This window comes from Acomys minous (assembly GCF_964271855.1).
Source record: "Acomys minous genome assembly, chromosome: 17".
Lineage (NCBI taxonomy): Eukaryota > Metazoa > Chordata > Mammalia > Rodentia > Muridae > Acomys > Acomys minous.
Window position 1 is genome coordinate 60,800,442 of NC_140500.1, and position 21,761 is coordinate 60,822,202.

General features: G+C 42.3%; 1 protein-coding gene across 1 annotated transcript in view; it reads right to left on the minus strand.

The window, feature by feature from the left end:
* M1AP (meiosis 1 associated protein) overlaps window positions 1-19,652 on the minus strand; it is a gene marked incomplete at its 5' end in the record, with an annotated part of 77,992 nt that extends 58,340 nt beyond the window's left edge. The window contains 2 exons of the mRNA XM_084766197.1: window positions 9,710-9,895; window positions 19,413-19,652. Of these exons, the coding sequence (XP_084622323.1) occupies window positions 9,710-9,895; window positions 19,413-19,652 (426 nt within the window). The remainder of the gene's footprint in view (window positions 1-9,709; window positions 9,896-19,412) is intronic.
* Window positions 19,653-21,761: the final 2,109 nt, after the last annotated feature.

Genomic DNA, 21,761 nt, shown 5'->3' on the forward strand with positions numbered 1-21,761 from the left:
TTCTGTTTTTGTTTTTGAGACAAGGTTTCTCTGTGTAGCCTTGGCTGTCCTAGACTTGCTTTGTAGACCAGGCTGGCCTCAAACTCACAGCGATCGCCTGCCTCTGTCTCCGAGTGCTGGGGTTAAAGGCATGCGCCACCACACTCAGCTAAAACAATTCTTTATAGATGGCTGTGAGCCACTATGTGGTTGCTGGGAATTGAACTCAGGACCCCTGGAAGAGCAGCCAGTGCTCTTAACCTCTGAGCCATCTCTCCAGCCTCCTCTAAAACAATTCTTAATATGCTAATAAGTTAACTGAATCTATAGCTCAGGTTGGGAAACAATGACCTTTTGATAACATTAAATCTTTTATCCACAAATATAGAAATTCCCCTCATATTTTTGATTTTATTCACCAGAATTCTAGTGTTTTCATCATGGGTTTTAAAAAAATAATAAACAATATTGTGCTTTTATTTTGTTATTACTGCTCTTTTGGTGGCAGGGTCTCCCTCTGTGACCCAGGCCGGGCTCAAACTCACTATGCAGCCCAGGCAGCAATCCTCCTGTATCAGCCTTCAGACTGCTGTGACTATAAGTATGGATAACCAAGCCAAATCATATTGATTTTCATTTATGGTTTATTTTTATTTCAAACATCACCTGTTTGTTGTGGTATGTCAGAGAATGACCAGTGTTTGTACAGTATTACTAACTTTGTAGCTTGCACTCTTCTTATAATTGCTTATTGGTCTCACACGGGTTTTGTTGCCGTTGGATTTTTTTTTTTTTTCCTGTCTTCTGAAGAATACAATGTTTTATTTTCCTTTTCCAGTCTGTAAGTATGATGTGAGGTGTTATTCAGAGGATCCATAGCAATGTCTTCTTTTCACTTTTTGATGTTAGTATTTTATATCTTCTCTCTCTCTTTTCATAATCTGGCTATAGCTTTATCAATTTTATTGATTGCTTCAGAGAGCCAATTTTCATTTTTCCAATTTCAACTTGATTTCTGCTCTATCCTTATTTTTTTCTTCTGCTTATTTGAACTTTATGTTCTCATCCATTTTTAGTTTCCTAAAGTAGAAGCTTAGGGTATTGATATACATTTTTTTTCCTAATACATGGCTGCAGCGCTACTTCTCCCTAAGCACTGTTTTTTACTGTATCCCACAAATCTCAAGAAGTTGTGCTTTTATTTTTTTCTTAGTTCAAAATATTTATTTATTTTGGTTTCTCAAGACAGGGCTTCTCTGTGTAGCGTTGGTTGTCCTGGACTCACTTTGTAGCCCAGGCTGGCTTTGTCTGACTCTGCCCCCTGAGTGCTAGGACTACAGCCATGAGCCACCATACCCAGCTAGTGGAAAATATTTTTAAACTTGGGAGCTGGAGAGATGGCTCAGAGGTTAAGGGCACTGACTGCTCCTCTGGAGGTCCTGAGTTCAATTCCCAGCAACCACATGGTGGCTCACAACTATAATGTGATCTGATGCCCTCTTCTGGCTTGCAGGCGTACATGCAGCCAGAGCACTGTACGCATAATAAATAAATAAATCTTAAAAAAAAAAAAAGAAAATATTTTTAAACTTTTTGAGGTTTTTCTCTTCCTTGCTTCATGGGGTTGTGTGTGTGTGTGTGTGTGTGTGTGTGTGTGTGTGTGTGTGTGTGTGTGTGTTTAGACCTTTTCCTCTATCTTTGTTTTTTGTTTGTTTGGTTTTTAAGGCAGGGTCTCTCTACCTAGCCCTTGAATTCAGAGATCTACCTGCCTCTGTTTCCTGAGCGATGGGATAAAGGAGTGCACCACCAAACTTTTTTGGCCTTTTCAGACATCTTTAGACCTGGCTTCTACTTTAATTTAACTGTAGTCTAAGAGCAGACAGTGTGGTTTTTGTTCTTTGAAATTGCTAGGGAGTCCTTTATGGCCCACAGTGCAGTCAACTTTTGTGCATGCTCCATTTGAGTGTCAGAATATTATGCATTTGTCTGTTTTTGGATGGTTTATTCTATAGACGCTGATTATACCCTTTTGGTCTGATTAGTGTGTTCAGCTATGCCTTAAAGATTCTTCTGCCTGTTGGATCTGTCATTTCTGATAGAGGGTGCCGAGGTTTCCAGTAAGCACCATGGAGCCAGCTCTGCGTCCCTGCTGTTCTTTCAAGGCCCTGGGCTTGGTTTGCAACCCTTTGTGACTCCAGTTTCAGGGGATTTGGTACCCTCTCTGGTCTTTCTGGGAACCAAGCATGCATGCGTGTGCTTACTTACATGCAGGAAAACACCCACACACATAAAATAAATTTTGTGGGGGGAGGTTGAGAAAGGGTTTCTCTGTGTAGCCTTGGCTGTCCTGAAATTCACTGTATAGATCTGACTGGCCTCAAACTCACAGAGCTCTGCCTGTCTGTGCTTACCGAGTACTGAGATTAAAGGTGTGCACTATCATACTCCACAATAAATGAATAATTTAAATAATCAAATTGTTTAAAAAAGCAAAAAATAAAAGAATTGTTATGTCACTTGGAATAACTGATTTCTTTATCATTATGTAATATAATTATTTGTCTCTGCTAACTTTGAGCACATTGATATTTCTTTGCCTGAGATTAATACAACTCCTTCTGTAGGCTTTGAACTTTTTAAACTTATTTTATTTTGGGTTCTTTAATGCTTATACCTCCCTTCCAACCCACCTACCCTAGATAGAAGAGAAAAGAGGGTAATGGAGACTCAGTTCCTCAGAGCAATTCCACTGGTGTAGTTGGCAGGATTCCGACAGACCCATTAAACAGTAAACCAGCAATTCAACAAGAGTGACTGCAGCTGTGGCCACTGGAACCCAGAGAACCCTGGAGCGATTCTTTTTAGGAGCCTCTCAAAGTGGAGTGATGAACAGACAAGACCAAAAGCCTCACTTCTTGTTTTGGGCACATATATATGTGTGTGTGTGTGTGTGTGTGTGTACACATATATGTATATATACATATATGTATACACATATATGTATACACACATGTATATGTACACATATATGTATATATATATATATATATATACACATATATATGTACACACACACATATCCTCGTAGGGTCGTAGGGTCCGTACTAGGATACTTATTAGTTGGCAAAGACCATGCCCCCTCAATGGGCCGTTCCTTTTCCAGGGGAAACATCACCTGTTCCTTTGCAAGTCTGTTTTCAGCGGAAGAATACCACACACCCTCACACAAGTCTGTTTCACATCCCACACTTGGGAGCAAAACAAAAACATGTTTAGATCCACTACATCCTTCTGCTTTGACTGTTGTGTTTTTCTCTACACACTTAAAAAAAATGTATCTATTCACTTTACATCCTGATAGTAGCCATCTCCCTCCCCTCCTCTTGGTCCCTCCCTCCCACCCTCTTCTTCCAGCCCCCTCTCCCCTTGTCATCAGAAAAGGGGAGGCCCTGCTCCCACCAACCACCCCAGCGCATCAGGTTGCATCCTCCTCATCCATTGAGGCCAGGCAAGGTATCCTGGTTAGGGCGAAGTGATCGAAAACAAGCAATAGAGTCCATGTCAGAGACAGCACCTGCTCAACTTACTAAGAGACTCACATGAAGATCAAACTGCCCATCAGTTACATACGTGTAGGGGGCCTAGGTCCAGTCCTTGAATGCTCCTTGGTCTGGTCTTCTATAAGCTCCTATGGGTCTAGATTAGTTGACTCTGTTGGTCTTCTTGCAGCGTCTTGTCCCCTCCGGGTCCTTCTGGCCTTCACTCTCACTTCTCCACAGGACTCCTTGAACTCTGCCTAATGCTTTGCTGCATGCACTGTCTTTTAATCTATATTTTGTAGACTCAATTTTCTTAACCAAAATATTTTATTAACAACTTAGTGACCGAGCCTACGTCAATTACAACCCGATTAACCAAAATAGTAGGAAATGAGGATTAATGGACACAATAACAACACCTTAAGGATATCAGTCCCGAAGAATGATTCTCCAGCCTGGAGCAGCAGGATTTCTTCCACTGGAACCAGGGGTAACCAGACCCCAGAGCCTCAGCAGGAGCCAGAGCTCTGAAGCCTTCCCTCGAGCGGTTTTCTCTAGGAGCATCTTGAAGGGCAGCAATGAACAGCCAAAACTATCCCAAGTCTCCAATCTGCCCCGCCTCCAGTTCTGGGCTCATTTATATATCTCCTCCCAGAGTCTGTTCACGGGATCTTTTCAGCTGGCAGCAATTAAGCTCCTGCATGAGGTGGTTGCTCTTCTAGTGAATTAACCTCACCTGTTCTCTCACGAGACCATTCTGATCCCACACTTGAGATCCTAAAGGACAGGTTTTTCCCCTTCAATACTTTTATATTTAGTGTGGGATTCTTTTAAAAATTAAATTATTTATTTATTTGATATCTTATTGGGGTGTGTGTGTGTGTGTGTGTGTGTGTGTCTGTGTGTCTGTGTCTGTGTGCACATATATGCCATAGTGCAAGTACAGAGGTCAGAGGACAACTTCCAGAAGTTGTTGTCTCTTTCCACTGTGGGTCTCAAGGCTCCAACTCAGGTTTTTTCCAACAAATGCTTTTATTGGCAGAGCCAATTCTAGTGTGGGGTGTAGACAAAAGATAATATTCTCTCTCTCTCTCTCTCTCTCTCTCTCTCTCTCTCTCTCTGAGACAGAGTTTTTCTGTGTAGCCCCGGCTATCCTGGACTTGTTTTGTAGACCAGGCTGGCCTTGAACTCACAGCGATCCACCTGCCTCTGCCTCCCGAGTGCTAGGATCAAAGGTGTGTGCCACCATGCCTGGCTTCTCTAATTTTTTTTAAACTAGTGTTTTTAGGCCACCGACATTCAAAGTAATTCTGACACTGTTGGGCTGATCTACACTATCACTATTTTATATTTGTCACACATGGCCTTTTCTGTTTCACTTTTCCCTTCTCCCTTCTCCCTTTCTATTTCTTGCTCTGCAGGAGATTGGACCCAGGGCCTTTTGCATGCTTGGAAAACACTCTACCCTGAGCTACATTGCCGTGCTTCTTATGATTTTAGTTAAGCAGTTCCTATAGTTTTATTTTCTTTCCTATTTTTTTTTTGCACATTGGTTATACCTTTTTTTTTTTAATTTTTCAAAGTGATTGTCCCAAGAACTCGCAATCTATATTCATGACTAATCAAAATCAACTTTCAAATAATACTATACTATGTTACAGGTAGTTTAAGCGTGCTAAAATAGTAATTTTGAGCCAGGCATTGTGTCACATGCCTACATGCCCAGCACTTTGGAGGTGGAGTCAGAAGACTCAGAAGTTCAAGACCATCGTCAGCTACATAGTGAGTTTGAGACCAGCATGGGCTAGGACTCTCAAACACGCACTAACAATCTTAATTTTTCTTCCTTCCTTTATATCACTGATGCCACTCATTTCACTTATTTATAAACATATGTGCCTATGCACACCCAACATGTTGTTGTTATTATTTTGAGCAAAATGTCACCTGCTTTGTGAATTAAGACCAAGAAAAATGTCTTCATTTATATTCACTTAATTTTTTTTTGATGCTCTTTACTTTTCAGGTATAGATACACCTTTCTTTCTTTCTTTTTTTCCCCCCTTCCTTCCCTCCCTCCCTCCTTTCTTTCAAAAAAAGATGTATTTATTTATTTATTATTTATACAATATTATGCTTCATATGTTCCTGCATACCACAAGAGGGCACCAGATCACATTATAGATGATTATGAGCCACCATGTGGTTGCTGGGAATTGAACCCAGGACCTCTGGAAGAGCGGACAGTGCTCTTAACCTCTGAACATCTCTCCAGCCCTTTCTTTTATTTTTTGTTTTTGTTTTTGTTTTGAGACAGGGTTTCTCTGTGTAGCTCTGGCTGTCCTGGATCTCACTTTGTAGAGCAAGCTGCCTGGAACTCAGAGATCTGCCTGCCTCTGCCTCCTGAGTCCTGGGATTAAAGATGTGCATCACCACCACTGGCTATAGGAACACATTTCTAAACTATTTTTTTTCTTTCTTTTTTCTCCAATTACAATTTCATATAAATTGTAGCTTGATGAATCTATTCTATCTCCTTTTTAGATTTATTTATTTATTTACATAGTCGGTGTTTTTGCCTGCATGTACTCTGGCACTCCAGAAGAGGGCACCAGATCTCATTATAGATGGCTGTGAGCCACCATGTGGTTGCTGCGAATTGAACTCAGGACCTTTGGAAGAGCAGCCAGTGCTCTTAACCTCTGAGCCACCTCTCCAGCTCCCACATCCTATTCTTTAATACTAAATATTTCATTCTATCCTCTTTTTTCCATGAGTGGCTTTGGAGAAGTTGGATATAACCCTCAATCCTCCACCCTTTCCATTCCTGTTTTCCCTCTTTATGTCACCACTTTATCACTTTATGTCGTGTACAAATACGGTTTTATCCATCTGTCTGAACTCTAACATCCACAAATGAGAGAATGTGGCTTTTGTCCTTCTGAATCTGACTTAATTTGCTTAATTAGATAATCTCTTGTTACACCCATCTTCCTGAAAATGATGTAATTTCATTCTCCTTTATGGTTGAACAGAATACCACTGTCCACATGTATCGCGTTTTCATCCATTCTTTTAGGGAGAGACATGCAGACTGACTCTATAGCTTAGCTACAGTGAACAATGCTACAGTGAGCATTGGTGTGGACCCTCTCTGTGGTATATTGCTTATTCACATGTTCCTTGATTTTATTTAAGAGTATATTTATGTCTTCTTTGATTTATTACACGTTCTTATAATTATCCTTTTAAATGCTTTGTGTGGGATTTCATCTGATCCACTTTCATTGGCGCCATCACTGGGGAACTGGCCGTTTTCAGAGGGGTCACATTGCCTTGATTTCTTCTTATCACTTGTATTTCTTCACTGTTACTTGAGCATTTAGGGTTATTTCATTGGTTGGATTTAAAAAAAAAAACTCAGCAGTATTTTTCCAATTGAAGTATTTGAAACGTTCCAGTAGTTGTGATTGGTGTAATTCATTAGCTAACTCCCCAGTCCGTGTGCCAGGGTGTTGGGCACTACCTCAAACCCAACTCCAGGAGTAGACTGTATTAACTGTAGCAGCCGTCACACTATGTAAACATTGGTATTTAAAAATAGTCATCCGTTTACCTTCAGTGGCTATGGGGATTCAGAGATACAAGGATAGTACAATGTGTACTAAGCTACTAGTCATTAAAGCTAGGAAACAGGCTGAGTGAGGACAGGGGCCAGTGCCGGAGCAACTGAGGAAAACAGATGGAAGGATGCAGTTTAGGATATTATTAGGATCAACAGAGTTTAAGAAAGCCGCAGAAGGGCCGGGTGTGGTGGCGCACGCCTTTAATCCCACCACTCAGGGGACAGAGGCAAGTGGACCGCTGTGAGTTCAAGGCCAGCCTGGTCTACAAAGCGAGTCCAGGACAGCCACAGCTAACACAGAGAAACCCCTGTCTCGAAAAACCAAAAACCAAACCAAAACAAACCAAAACAAAAAAACCGCAGAAAATTATAATCAAGAGGTAAAGGGAGACGGAATGGGAAGGAGAGAGAGAGCGGAAGCCAGGTGGGATAAGAGAAAACGTATATGGGTCGAGTGTAGGAAGAGTGACAGGGAGTACATGATCAGATGAGTGCAGAAATACAGAATAACCATGTAGTCTAATCAGGCAAAATACAAAACAAAGGCTACTGGGAGATATTTATACAACCTGAAGAATATATATATATATACACACACACACATACATATATACACACATGAATACACACACACACACACACACACACACACACACACACACACACACACACATATATATATAAAGTGGGGCTGGTGATAGAGTGCATGCCCAACACATGCATGGCTCTGAGCTCAATGACCCCACATTTATTATGTAATATGTAGCACAGCTCATACATTATATAACACCAGGCAGGATTTCTTCCTTGAGAGGATGGCTTTGAATTCCTCTCTTCCCTGTGATGTCTCTTGTACTAAACTGACAGGGGATTTGAGGGCTAAAGCTCCAGTTCCAACCTGTAAAACCACACTCGTGGGTACGCAGTGTCCCAGTGGACACAGGGATCAAACCAGTTACTTTTTGGCTTGAATTTTTATGCAGTGGCCAGTAGGTGTCAGCACTTCTTCATTTTTATCCCCAGCCCTCCTCATGGATTAGAATTTTGGGTAGTTTCCACCCTTTAGTGGAATGTGTATTGAATGATTGCATTTCCCAGGCTTGGTTTATTACACAGTCTTATCACATAAGGTTGGCTTCTGATTGTTTTATTTTTTATTTTTTTTTACTTATTTATTTATTTTTTGGCTTCTGATTGTTTTAAATTACTATTATTATTACTTTTCTTTTAAGATAGAGTTTTATTATTTAGCTCTGGATGGCCTGTAACTCATTTTGTAAACGAGGCTGTCCTTGAACTCATGGAGATACTTTGTCCCCAATGCTGGGAGACCCCGCTTGGGTTAAAACTCCTCTGAGGCTCTGATGTGACCAATGCCTGCGCTGCTGATTACCATGTTAGCTCAAATTGTTTGTCCTACCAGGACTCAAGCTGCCTCAGTTGGCATCAGCCGTGGCAGTTCCGATCAGGCCAGTTCGTGTGGGGGTGGCTCTGTGGATCTGGCATGAGTGCAGTGAATTCAGCATCAGGATGGTTGGGCGGGGCAGAGCTCAGCAGGCTTCTCTCAGGGTGTGTGGTGCAGACAGGCAGCAGTGTGTGGCTGCTCCTGCCTGCTGCTCTACAGAGAAGTCTTGTAGGAATAGAAACTATTATTGTCTTGACTTTTTTTTACCCCATTGGGTTACCCTGGGTGTGAGTATAATTCACTATTCTATCCATCTGTCTGTCTGTCATCTACTTTTTTCTTTCTTTTTCTTCTTCTTCTTCTTCTTCTTCTTCTTCTTCTTCTTCTTCTTCTTCTTCTTCTTCTCCTTCTCCTTCTCCTCCTCCTCCTCCTTCTTCTTCTTCTTTACAATCTCCCTGCAGTCCTAGCTGACCTGACAGTACTAGCTATGTAGCCCAGGCTGGCCTTGAACTTGGTGCAGTCTTCCTGTCTAAGTCCCTGAGTACTGGGATTACGGGGCTGTGTCTCCAAGTCCTGCTCTCTACTAGCATATTAACCCTTGTTCTCTTAAATTCTTCAGTCAGGTGTCGGGTGTGGTGGTGCACAGTTATAACCCCAACTCTTGAAAGGCAGAGGTAGGAGGATCTCCGCAAGTTCGAGCACAGTCTTGTCTACATTGTGAGTGCCAGGCCAGCCAGGGCTACATAATGTGACTTTGTCTCAAAATTAAATGCATGCACACACACACACACACACACACACACACACACACACACACTCAGACACACACTCACACACTTAGACACACACTCATACATTCTCACACACATACATACATACACACACTCACACACACACACACTCCAAGAAAAGAAAACAACAGCAACAACACCCCCCCCCAAAAAAACCCCAAACAAACAAAACCCCCAGAGTATTGAGAAAAGAAGAAAAAGGTTATGGGAAAGGAATAATGTCTTCTATTTACAGGTACCTGAACATCTCCCTTTGAGAATTACATCCAGCGTATATAAAACAGAGCAACATAAGGACAATAAATAATGAAACACATATGTAGATGGGAAATGGGAAAATGGCTCCAAGTCCTAAGGGGCAGCCTCTTACCTCCAGGGAAGTGCTGGGCTGAGCAGTACTGGTGGCCATGTGTCTGCTGTACTGCTTGAACTGCTGGAGCCCGTCCTCTACTGCCAGCGGCAGCAAGGGGCGCTGTGGCCCGTAACAACCTTCCACCTGCATCAAGCGAAGCTCTGAGATGCAGGCCTGCAGCCTAACGAAGTTCCCCCTCACTTGCTGCAGAGCAAACAAACGAATCAAAGACACGAATTGTCAGTGACGCAGGATTCTGGTTAGCTTCGGTCAAATTGACACAGACAGAGAGCCACCTGGGAAGAGGAAGCTTCAAGGAACTGCCCGCATCAGATTGGGTCTACCGAATCCATGCCTCAAGGGCATTTCAGTGAAGAGGAGAATCTTGGAGCTTAATTTAAGGAGCCAACAAGTAAGCCCAGGCAAGTGAAGTGACTCCAGGCAAGTGAAGGGACCCCACGGCCCTCTTCATAAAGACTGGCTCTTAGGAAGCAATATATCTTATTCTGATTCTAGTTCAAGGATACTTCTTCTTTTTTTTTTTTTTTTTTTTTTTTTTTTTTTTTTTTTGGCTTTTCGAGACAGGGTCTCTCTGTGTAGCCTTGGCTGTCCTAGACTCACTTTGTAGACCAGGCTGGCCTCGAACTTACAGCGATTCGCCTACCTCAGCCTCCCGAGTGCTGGGATTAAAGGCGTGCGCCACCACAGCCCGGCTCAAGGATACTTCTAAGGATGTATGAATTAAAAAAGAACAAGTACTGAAGATTTGAGACATTATTTGAAGGAAATTACATGCATCAATAGTAGGGAAGGAAGGGAAAAGAGCCCTGCTTTAAAAAAAAAAAAAGCCTTCCTACTGGTGGTGGTTTGAGTAAGAATGGCCCCAGAAGCTCATATGTTTGAATGCTTAGGCACCAGGGAGTGGACCTGTTTGACAGGATTAGAAGGATTAGGAGGTGTGGCCTCTTTCGGGGAAAGTATGTGGGCTTTGAGGTTTCAAAAGCCCATGCCAGACCCAGTCTTGCTCTCTCTGCTTGTGAATCAGGATGTCGCTTTAAACTACATCTCCAGCACAAGTTCTGCCCTCTGCCATGTTTTTAGTGGACCAAGCCTCTGAAACTGTAAGCAAGCCCCCAATGAAATGCTTTCTCTTGTACCAGCTGCCATGGTCGTGGGGTCACTTCATAGCAATAGAATAGCGACCACGATGCACCCCCAAAGCGGAAGTGAATGATATCTGCATTGTTTATGAAATCCATGACCCTGAGCTATAGTGTTGCCGGGGTAAGGAGATTGTTTAAGTCAGGTGGTTTCACATTCCTTACTTTGTTTTTGTGTTCCTCTTTTCTGAGTCTGGTGGGGAGAGGGAGGCATAAGAAATTGGACATAATTCTGACACAAAGACAAAAGCAATCTAGGTAAGAATATAAAAAGTTTATTAAAGAAAGAAATGAAATCAGACCCTAAATATAGCCTAGTAAGATTTACTTATTTGCGTGCATGAGTCTGTGTGTATGTATGTGTGAGTGTGTGTGTGTATGTATGTCTGTGAGTGTGTGTGTATATGTATTTGTGGTAGTGTGTATACACTGTTAGGGTTCAGGAATAGCCACATTGACCATCAAACACCAGACTTGGATGAAAGTTTATTTGAACGCTGAACAAGAACTGACTAGCCAAGGCCATGGTCTAAATTTGGGAATCAGACTGTGACCCAGGTCTGTTTCTAAGGCAAACTTTGAACAAGAACTGACTAGCCAAGGCCATGGTCTGAATTTGGGAGTCCGACTGTGACTCAGGTCTGTTTCTAAGGTAAACTTTTTATAAGAAAACCTGTAACCAGGTAACAACCAGGTAACCAGGTAGGAAGCAAGGGGGGAGGGCAGCATTACATCATTTTGATTAGCTAAACCTAAGAAGAATTGGTTTTGTTCTGAGCATACTGTACCCAGGTGGCTAGACAAAGCATTTTAATCTGATTGGCTGGGACTTAGGGTAGGGGAGCTCTTGGGGGGGCATTCTAGCTCTCTGGGAGTAAGGAACATAGTAGGGTGTTGCAGTCTTAACTCTAATAGCATCATTTATCTTTAACCCAAGCAGAGCATGCATTTATCATCTATCGCTTTATTCTAAGCAGCAAGCATTGAACCTTCTTGGTTTCAAGCATGTAGGGCCTGTGAACTTGAACTTAATTTCACCTTATGATCCAAATGGAGACGAGAGTAAAATGGCTTCTGATTTGCTAAGAGCGACAGCTGGTTGTAAGGGGCACCTTTCACGGTGGGTTTGTGGAAGTCACGGAAAACCCAGGGACTCTCCCTTGCCTTCCTCCTTGTTTTCACGCAGGGTCTCTTTGTTGTTTAGTGCTGTGCCGTATGGGGCCTGGGAACTGCCAGGAATTGTCCTGTCTCTGCATCCCATCTCGGGACATAAGAGCCCTGGGATTACAGACAGGTGCTATTATGCTTGGCTTTATGTGGGTTCTGGGAATTCAAACTCAGGCTGCCAAGTTTGTGCAGCAAACCTTTTACCTAGCCACTGAGCCATTGCCCCAGCCCAACAAGGTTTGCTTGTTACGCCTTTTCTTTTTTTGTTTTTTTGTTTTTTGTTTTTTGTTTTTTCGAGACAGGGTTTTTCTGTGTAGCCTTAACTATCCTGGACTAGCTTTGTAGACCAGGCTGGCCTTGAACTCACAGCAATCTGTCTGCCTCTGCCTCCCAAGGGCTGGGATTAAAGGCGCACGCTAACACTGCCCGGCGTTATGCCTTTTCTTACACACACCTTTCTAATACGTCTTTATATATTTTAAGTCAATATCTAGGTATTGGGGGCATTTTTATGATCCCAGCAGTTGGGATTCTGAACAGAAGGAAATCTGTGCTATCCTTTGTAGCCTTTTTGAGCACGCTTGTCTGTACTCCAATGTTTTGAGCCTGTCATTAAGTAGCATTCTTGATGCCACCTCATGTTTCTTCTCTCAGATTAACCCTTGTTTATGATCGATCGTGGTCTTCTTTTGCGGGGTGATGGGATTGCATTTGTCTACTCCACCTATCCTTTTTATTTATTTTTAGTTTTTATTTCTTTTTGTATTTATAGGTCATGAGCATCACAGCATGCCTGTGGAGGTCAGAAAACAACTTGCTGGAGTCAGTTCTCTCCTTCTGCCATATGAGTCCGAAGGATTGAGCTCAGGTTGTTAGTCTTAGAGCAAGTCCACTGAGCTATCTCGTGGGCCCCTATCCTACCCGAATCACTGTTGTAGTTGAGTCTCTTGTATATAATAGGATGTGCTTGTGATAAAAACACATTAGTTTAAAAAAGAATTTTAGTAAATGAGCTTAGATTTACTGGTGTCAGGTGTTTGTACTTAGTTATATTATGGTATGCCTTCTGATTTTTTTTTTTAAAAAAGATTTATCTTATTTAAAATTCTGTGTATGTAAATGTTTAGGTGTGTGTGGTTATATACATGTAAATGTAAGTGTCCAAAGGGGCCAAGGGCATTAGAGTCCCTGAAGCTACAGGCAATTTTGAGTTGTTTACTGCTGGCAGGTGAATTCAGGTCCTCTGAAAGAGCAGTGCATGTTCTCCAGCCCCAATACTTTCTGCTTTGCAGCTTTTAGAAAATCACTGTAGTGTATATCTTATTTGCCTTTTTTCCTATATGATTTTCTTGTCACAACTAGGAAGATTTGAGCCTGGGTTTGTTTTTAATCCTCATAACTTCATGCTTATGTGATTCCTTTAAATTATTTCTCTAGCAGTACTTAATTCGTAACATGACAGAATTATTGTATTTCCTTGTCTTATTCTTATTCTCTCTCTCCCATTGCACTCAGTTATGGTCTACCACATCATCTTTCTCAGAATTTACCTTCGTCTGGATTATTTGTTGCTTTGATGTGATTATTTTTGAATGCCAACTACTAAGGAGGAGGAAATAAGCATTATAGCTAAGCTAGAACATTCTCATCCCCAGTACCTCATTGTAGATAATATATAATTTCAATAAATTCTTTATAATGAAAAATTTAAAGGATCAGGAAGAGTTTCACAGTAAGGACATTCTTCTGGGATCTTCCTTTGAGGGAGAAATTAATCATTTGGGTGAGAATTATTTATATTCACGTCAAAATGGATATAAAAGGAATTCTCATATTTTAATTATGAATTCTCTGTCATGATTCCTTATAAAAGGTTCAGAATTACTTGATGATACTAAAAAATTAAATGCGAGGGCAATCTTGAGTCCATCCTAGAAACGGTTCCCTATGAGCTGTCTTTCTACATTTGTATTTCGAGGTGTCTCTGTGGATAGAAAATGTCAGATGTCTATATAGTTCAGTGAAAATGTGCTCCTTCTAGCCTGGACTGTCTGTGTTCACCAAGTGATAGCATCACTCCTGCTGGTTTTTTTAGTTTCTAACTAGCATTGTCTTTACTGTTCTACGGGAAGGAAGCTGTGGCTTGTATTTTTTTTTTCTGAGTTATCAGTGAGGAGTCCTATGTGCGATCTTCTTTCATGACTGACTATAGGCAATTAAAAGGCTTTACCCAGCAGGCTTTTTGGGGTGGTGGTGGAAGAGAAATGGCTTTGGTGCACAGCCGAAGAAGACTGCAGTGTCTGAAGACCATGACCAAGGACTCAGCTGCCCTGACACCTTCATTCCTGGTCTCTGAGGGCTACAGCAAGCTCTCCACAAGAGCTTCTGCCAAGACTGCTTCATGGGAGGAGCGGGGAAACTTGAACACACTTTTCTCTATTTAGACCCAGTTTTTCTAACCCTACTCTTCCCTCTGCTTACTCTAACGCAGGTGGATAACACCGCCAAAGCTCTTTGTCTGGGGTGCACTCAACAGTGAGACTGTCCCTTCATCTGTGCCAGTACATTTAGCTCTCAACCATTCTGAGAAAAAAATGGCAAGGCTGGGTGTGGTGACTCACACCTGCGATCCCAGCACGCAGTAGAAGGAATCAGGAGACTTGCCACAAGCTTGAGGCCAGCCTGAGTCTTATAGTGAGCTCCAGGCCAGACTGGTTGGCAGAGTGAGACAGACTTAAACAAGCAAAAGAAACGAAAAACAAAAGTCTACCATCACCAGCACCACTAACAACAAAATGTGATGGGGGAGTAGACACTTTTCCCAGTTTAGAGTCTTTGATTATTCAGTTTCAGTAGGTGATTAAAGGCTTAACCCTTTCTTTTCCTTTGGCTTACTTTGACATCTGGCAGATCAGCTCTATTTCCCAGCTTGGGTTAAGCTCCTGACAAGCTCATGGTTTCTAGTATAAAGCTGCCTTTCCTAAGCAATCAAGGGAGCAGTTGATTAAAAGATGGCCACCTGTACTAGGGAGTGTCGGGGAGATGAAGAAAGATGAACACAGCACTCAATACTGGGTAGCTTTTGTTTGCCTTCCCAGATCACGGGCTATTTCTCTCTCCCTGGTTTTGTATCTTTGGAGGTCAACCTACAGGACCAGTTCAGTGAGTTTCCTAACACTCCCACTTCTGAAACAGGGTGTCCAACATGGGGGGGGCACTAGCTGGGGATTTAGATGTGGGAGTCCCACTCACCCACACTGCACTTAGCTCAGTCCAGGCTCTTCCCCGCTGCGAAAATCTCACTGCCAGGGGCCTGGTACCTACCGCAATGGTCCTGAGTAAAATCTTTTGTGATGCCTTGACAAGAGTCACTAGGCTTTCTTTAACCAAAGTCACAGGTCCTATATGAGGTAGCTCTCTTTAGTCCCGGGTGGCCTGGCTGTCGCACTGTCTTTTGTTGACTCTGCCTAAACTCTGCCTTCATCTCTGCAAATATCTTCTTCCTTTATCTCTGAAAAACTCCCAGCTTGGGTATGCCATCTGTTGCTTGCTTGCAACGTGACTGGTTTATATAGCTCTTTTAAAAAGCTTCCTTTAAAAAGGAAAATGAGAGTTCGCTTTCCTTTCCCATATATAGTTCTTTCTCCTCTGGCTACCTTGGTCTCTCTGAGTTCCCAGATCCATCTTCTAAACACATAGGATGGCTGGCACCTGCCTAGGCTTTCCTCTTCTGTTGAGGCTTGGAAACTTAAGGCATAGACAGTGTCGGCCCTAGGTTCTCTCATTTACTTTTTATTGTACTACCTGATGTGCACTGTGTCTTAAGAAGTGTGTGTGTGTGTGTGTGTGTGTGTATGTGTGTGTGTGTAGGTCAGAGGCTGTCCTAGTTTGCTCTCTGTTGCTCTGATAAATACCATGGCCAAAAGCAACTTGGGGGAGGAAAGGTTTGTTTCCGTTTATAGCTTATGGTCCATCATGGAGGGACATCAGGGCAGGAACTCAGGACAGGAACTTAGAGTCAGGCACAGAAGCAGAGACCTTGGAGGGATGCCACTTATTGACTTGCTCAGCTGCCTTACTGGCTTGTATAGCCCACCTACCCAGGCATGGCGAGGCCCACAGGAGCCCAGGCCCTCTTCTATCAGTTAGCAATCAAGAAAATGTTCCCACAGACATGCCCATAGGCCTGTCTGACGGAGGCAGTGCCTCAATTGAGGCTCCTCCTTCCCATGTGTTTCAGGCTGACAGCCAAGATTAGCCATCACAGTAGTCATCCACATTTTATCTTATCTTATTTTATTTTATTTTATTTGCAAGTCTCACTGTGACGTGAGGCTGATTTGGCTATACTAAAACACCAGGAATCCTCCAGTTTCTGTCTTCCCAAGCACTGGGAAAACAAGCACACACCACACCCAGCTTTTTATATGAGGCTCAGGATCAAACTCAGGGTCTTACTCTCAAGCCAACAGGCCCAACTGTTCTTTGTTTGAGACAGGGTTTCTCTGTATACCCTTGGCTGTCCTGGACTCTCGATTTGTACACCAGGCTGTCCTCGAACTCACAGCCGAGTGCTGGGATTACAGGCGTGCCCTGCCACGCCCTGCTAACAGGTCCACTTTTATTCTTGGTGTTCATGATGAGACTCGGGTCCTTGAACTTGCGTCTCATGCTTGTGAAGGCAAGCTCTTTAACTAATGAACTGTCTCCACAGCCTCTTTATCTGCTTCGGTTATTTTAGACAAGAGGGTACATCTGGTCCTTGCTGCTCTGCCTGGATTAAAAAAAAAAATGACTTGCTTCTAATGAATGGAATGTGGCAGAAATGGGCTTTTATGATAAAGACCTAAAGTCGTCTTTCTTCTTCCTCCACCCCTTGTAGAAAAGCTAGAATAAGAACATGTAAATAACGCTGTGGAGAGATTCAGGTGGTGAGGAAATATGAAATTCTTCCAATTATCATCTGAATATTCCTCTACTTCAGAGCTGGCTGTTCTAGCTCTCGCCATGCCCTCAGATGACTGCAGTTGTGGCTGCCATCTTTAACACGGCCTCATGAGGACCTCCACGCCTGAGCCACCTGCCTAAGCTGCTTATGGATTTTTAACTCACAACAAGCATGAAATAATAAATGTTTATTATGTTAACATAATTATTACGTTATTATTTGGTATAATCTGACAGAAAAAAGTCAATGATCTGAGGGACCAAATTCTACTCAACTTGTAGAAAGTATCAGTTTATTCCTTAATTAATGAGTTTCTCTCCCCAAAGCCAGCTGAAATAACAATGTACAGACAAAAGCACTACACTAAGTACTTGGAGTGTTTATATAAAAGCCTTTTCCTGTATGCTCCATCTTGAGACACAAAACCCATGTTCTATAAGCTCAAGAATAGTCAATGTAATCTAGGTATACTGCATTTTTACAATGCTGTAGCCCAATAAGCATAAAACATAAAGCTGGCAAGAGGTCAGCTGTACTGGTTATGGTTCTTGTTTTGTTTTGTTTTTTTCAATTTGACACAAGCTAGAGTCATCTGAGAAGAGGGAACCTTTAGGGTTTTGTTTGTTTGTTTGTTTCTGTTTTTTTTTTATACAGAAGGGCCCAACACACTATGGATGGTGCCAATTTTAGGCAGCTGGTCTTGGGTTGCATAAGAGAGCAGTCTGAGCAAGCCATGAAAAACAAACCACTCCCATGGCTTCTACATCAGTTCCTGCCCTGACGTCACTTCATGATGGACTGTTATCTGAATATATAAGTCCAATAAACCCTTTCTTGTATCTGAACTGAGAGGAAGCTGTCTTCAGAGAATGATTGATTGATTGATTAGAATTTCAGTACTGTGGTGAGATTGGAATGCTGAGGTCCAAAGGCTAATTACCTTATGGTGGGGCTAGTTCTAGCCCTCTGGAACTACCTCTTGGCCACCTCTGTGTCAGAACTAACATCTTGTGACTAGTAGATTAAAACCTTCAGAATATATTAACTTAGGAGACCACTAGCTTTCACCAACTCAAAGACTAAGAATGTCATCAGATGTCATCGGATGGCATCTTGGACCTATAAAAAGCTTCCCCCATCTGTACCTGCCTCTCTGATGTACCCACTTACGTATTTTAAACCTGCTTTGATTTATGAATTTCTTCGTTCTGTAAAACTATACAACCTCATGAAACTGCTTCCACATTGGAACACAGAATTTGGAGTGACCTAAATCTGTGTTTACTGACCCTGGCCACTCAAGATCGCTCCAGAATAAACTCTTTAAGATGAGAGCTGTGGTTTTTACATTAACATCCCCAAATTGTTTTTTTGTTTGTTTGTTTGTTTGTTTTTTCAAGACAGGTTTTCTCTGTGTAGCCCTTGCTGTTCTGGAACTCACTCTGTAGACCAGGTTGGCCCTGAACTGAGACATCAGCCTGCCTCTGCCTCCTGCGTGCTGAGACTAAAGGCATGTGCCACCGTCACCTAATTGTTCCTGGCCATTGTGTTTTGTCAGAGCAATAGAAAGCAACCTTGAACAAATGTGTATTATGTTCATACTTTAAAGTACTAAAAAAGATAGTATATTTTCACTTTCATTGAGAATGAGACATTAATTTAAAAAATGAGTGGATTCTACTTACTTTACTTACTCTGCTTTACACCCATAATCAGCAGCAAGTCTATGAAAGCCCCTCCTTTGGTTATCTTAAAGACACAGTGTACGTCCATTGAGTTAGCAGCAAGGCTGACTCAAAGAAGGAGATGTGTGCATCACTGGAAGTCTTTCCCTTCCCTGTGACTCTGAACTATATCTAAGAGAAAGGGAAGACTTGATTTTTTTTTTTTTTGAGGAGGAGAGCAGATAATTGTGAGGGAGCTTTGTAAAGATAACGGTCCCTGCCACAGTCACTCCTTTAAAAACCTTAAGCGGTTGAAGTTTCACTGGAGTGGAACACAGGGAAAATAGTCTCATGTCTTTTGCGGTTAGGATTTTCTGAGCAAAACTAATTAAGGCCTTGAACTTTTATCCTAGGACAAATTTGGGAGGAAAAGAGTGAGTGAATAACCAGACTTCTGAAGAGACTTAGAAACTTCTTTAAGTGCTTACATTTCAAAGAGGGCAAAAGAATCTAGCTCTTTCCAATTCAAAGAACTGCAAGTGCTAAGGTTTCTCCTCCCGCGTGGAGAGGGACGGTGTGCAGCTTATTAACTCCCAAGTTAACCACGCAGAGGCTTCCTGCTTGCAGCACAAGCCCCCACGTACACAGGATGACTTGTGGTTCGTGTGGGCTAATTCGATACGCAGGACCAGTGTGGTTTTTACTGTAAGTAATAACAACCAGGAACTCGGCTGTGTTCATCTCGCTTGCTTTCAGGATACCAAGAGTAGAGACTGACTTACCACAAATGGGAGGATGCACTCATGTTGGCTTTGTACTGTGTATAAGCTGAACAGAGACATGCGGCTGGGGCCCATCAAACTGCAGGCTATCGAGAAAAAATTTTGCAAGGCCTCACAGAGGTTGGGGCAGATGTCAGTCCAGGAGGGCACAGCAGCATCCACGATGAGAAGCCTCGGAGGTTGGGGGCTAATCTTCGTGGCAGAAGAGGTCCTTTTACTAGTAGTTCTTTTCCGATGCATGGCAGCCGAACTAGTGTGGAACTGTAGCCGCCACTTGAATAATGGATATTTTCTAAACCTAAGGAAAGGAAAAAGAAATGCCTGGCTTTCATAAAACTGCATTAGGTAGTTGAAGCAAAAAATATAAACCGAGAGGATAAAGTCCAAAGAGGACTCAGTCTGGGTACGAAATCAAACTTGTCAAGGTTATCCCACATTAAGTAGCACCCAAAGGATCTATATGTTTGGCTTTAGTGTAAGTATGAGAATGCTGGGGCTGGAGAGATGGCTCAGAGGTTAAGAGCATTGACTGCTCTTCCAGAGGTCCTGAGTTCAATTCCCAGCAACCACATGGTGGCTCACAGCCATCTATAATGAGAGCTAGTGTCCTTTTCTGGCCTGCAGGTGTACATGCAGCCAGAGCACTGTATACATAATAAATAAATAAATAAATAAATAAATAAATAAATAAATCTTTTTTTTTAAAAAAGGAAAAGAAAAAGATTGTGCTTAGGGATGCTAAGTGGAACTAATAAAGAATAAAGGAGTTACACAAAAGTCAAACGTTAGGTTTGTTTGTTTGTTTGTTTGTTTGTTTTTGTTTTTTGTTTTGAACAGGCCCTCATGTTACCTAGGCTGGCCTAGAGTTTATTATGTAGCTGAGTGTGATCTTGAACTCCTCCTGATCTTTCTGCTTCTGCCTCCCAAGGGCAGAGAGTACACATAAGCATCACTCACATCAAGCTTTGTGTAAGCTACTTGCCCTCACATTCTCTATTGTAACTTGCTTCTACATATGTCTTTCCCACCGTATTCTGTGGCTTCTCACGGGGCCAGGTGTGGATACCTCACAGGAGTGTTGGTCAGGGAGGCTCCCAAACTAATAAAAGCTCCTGTTATTTTCCTTGGATTCCCCCTTATAACTAGTTGATAAGATCATATTGAAGGCACCACATACCTAGAATAAAATCTAGAGATAAATCAAATTGGAACTGAAGTAGAAGTTTGTTCCCCGATGGCTACCTCTCACAGCGCTGGAAAGCACTATGAAGGCTGCTGTGGGGGCAGGGGAGTCATCAGCAGTTTTACTCAGCTGTGAACCCTAGGAACTATGATACTAACCTGCCTGGCAAGATGTACCCATTGGTGCAATAGTGGCACGGCTGGTACAGGGCAGGAGTAACCAAACACTTCTTAATTGGATTTCAGGCTGGGAACCTATACCTAGTACTGTAAACCTGGTCCAAAACACATGACTGTAGAGTTCATGGGCCCTTAGTCGGGGAACCTACCACTGCTATTTGGCTAAATCGACATATTTATGTTTATACTCACAGACAAAGGCTACTCTCAGCCTTAAACAAAGAAGCCACTCCTGGCAGTGAACAGAGGTGAATGTGAAGACCTTGCACAAGATACTGAGAATAAAGGATGCATGGTTAAGGATCAGCCCCAAACAAGACATCTCTACCATCCCTTTACGTCTCAGGGTCCCTTTGGAAGAGGATGGAGAAAAACGTAAGAGATGGAAGATAATTGAGAAGGGCTGCAAAAGGCTATTCTCCAACTACAACATGGCCACAACAATCACGAAGTCATGATCTATTTATATATGTATATACACATATATTTGTATATATACATATATATTATGTGTGTATGTATATATGTGGACTGCTAAGCTCAGGACTTCACAGATGACCCTAGCTGAACTCAGTGGGATATTAAGCAAAACAAAACTAGTGCCTACTGGCCCTCCCAATAGTCAGCTATGGGAGTGGGAGGGGCTCACAGACTCCTATCTGTTCTTATTGATCAGCTAACAGATTCTGGGAGATGGGTAGGCATAGATAGTATCCAGTTATGTGTGAACTGCTAAGCTCGGGATCACACAGATGACCCTAGTTGAACTCAGTGGGATATTGAACAAAACAGCTAGAAAACATGGGAAATAGATTTGTAAGGAAGAGAGGCTGGCAGGGGAAGGTGACAGGGTGGAGAATAACCAGAATGCCTTGTGTACATGTATGAAATTGTCAAAGAGCAGACTTTATTAATGAAAAAAATGAGAAAAGTAAGATTATTTTTACTCAAGAACTTAGATGCAAAAGTCCCAAACAAACAAGAATA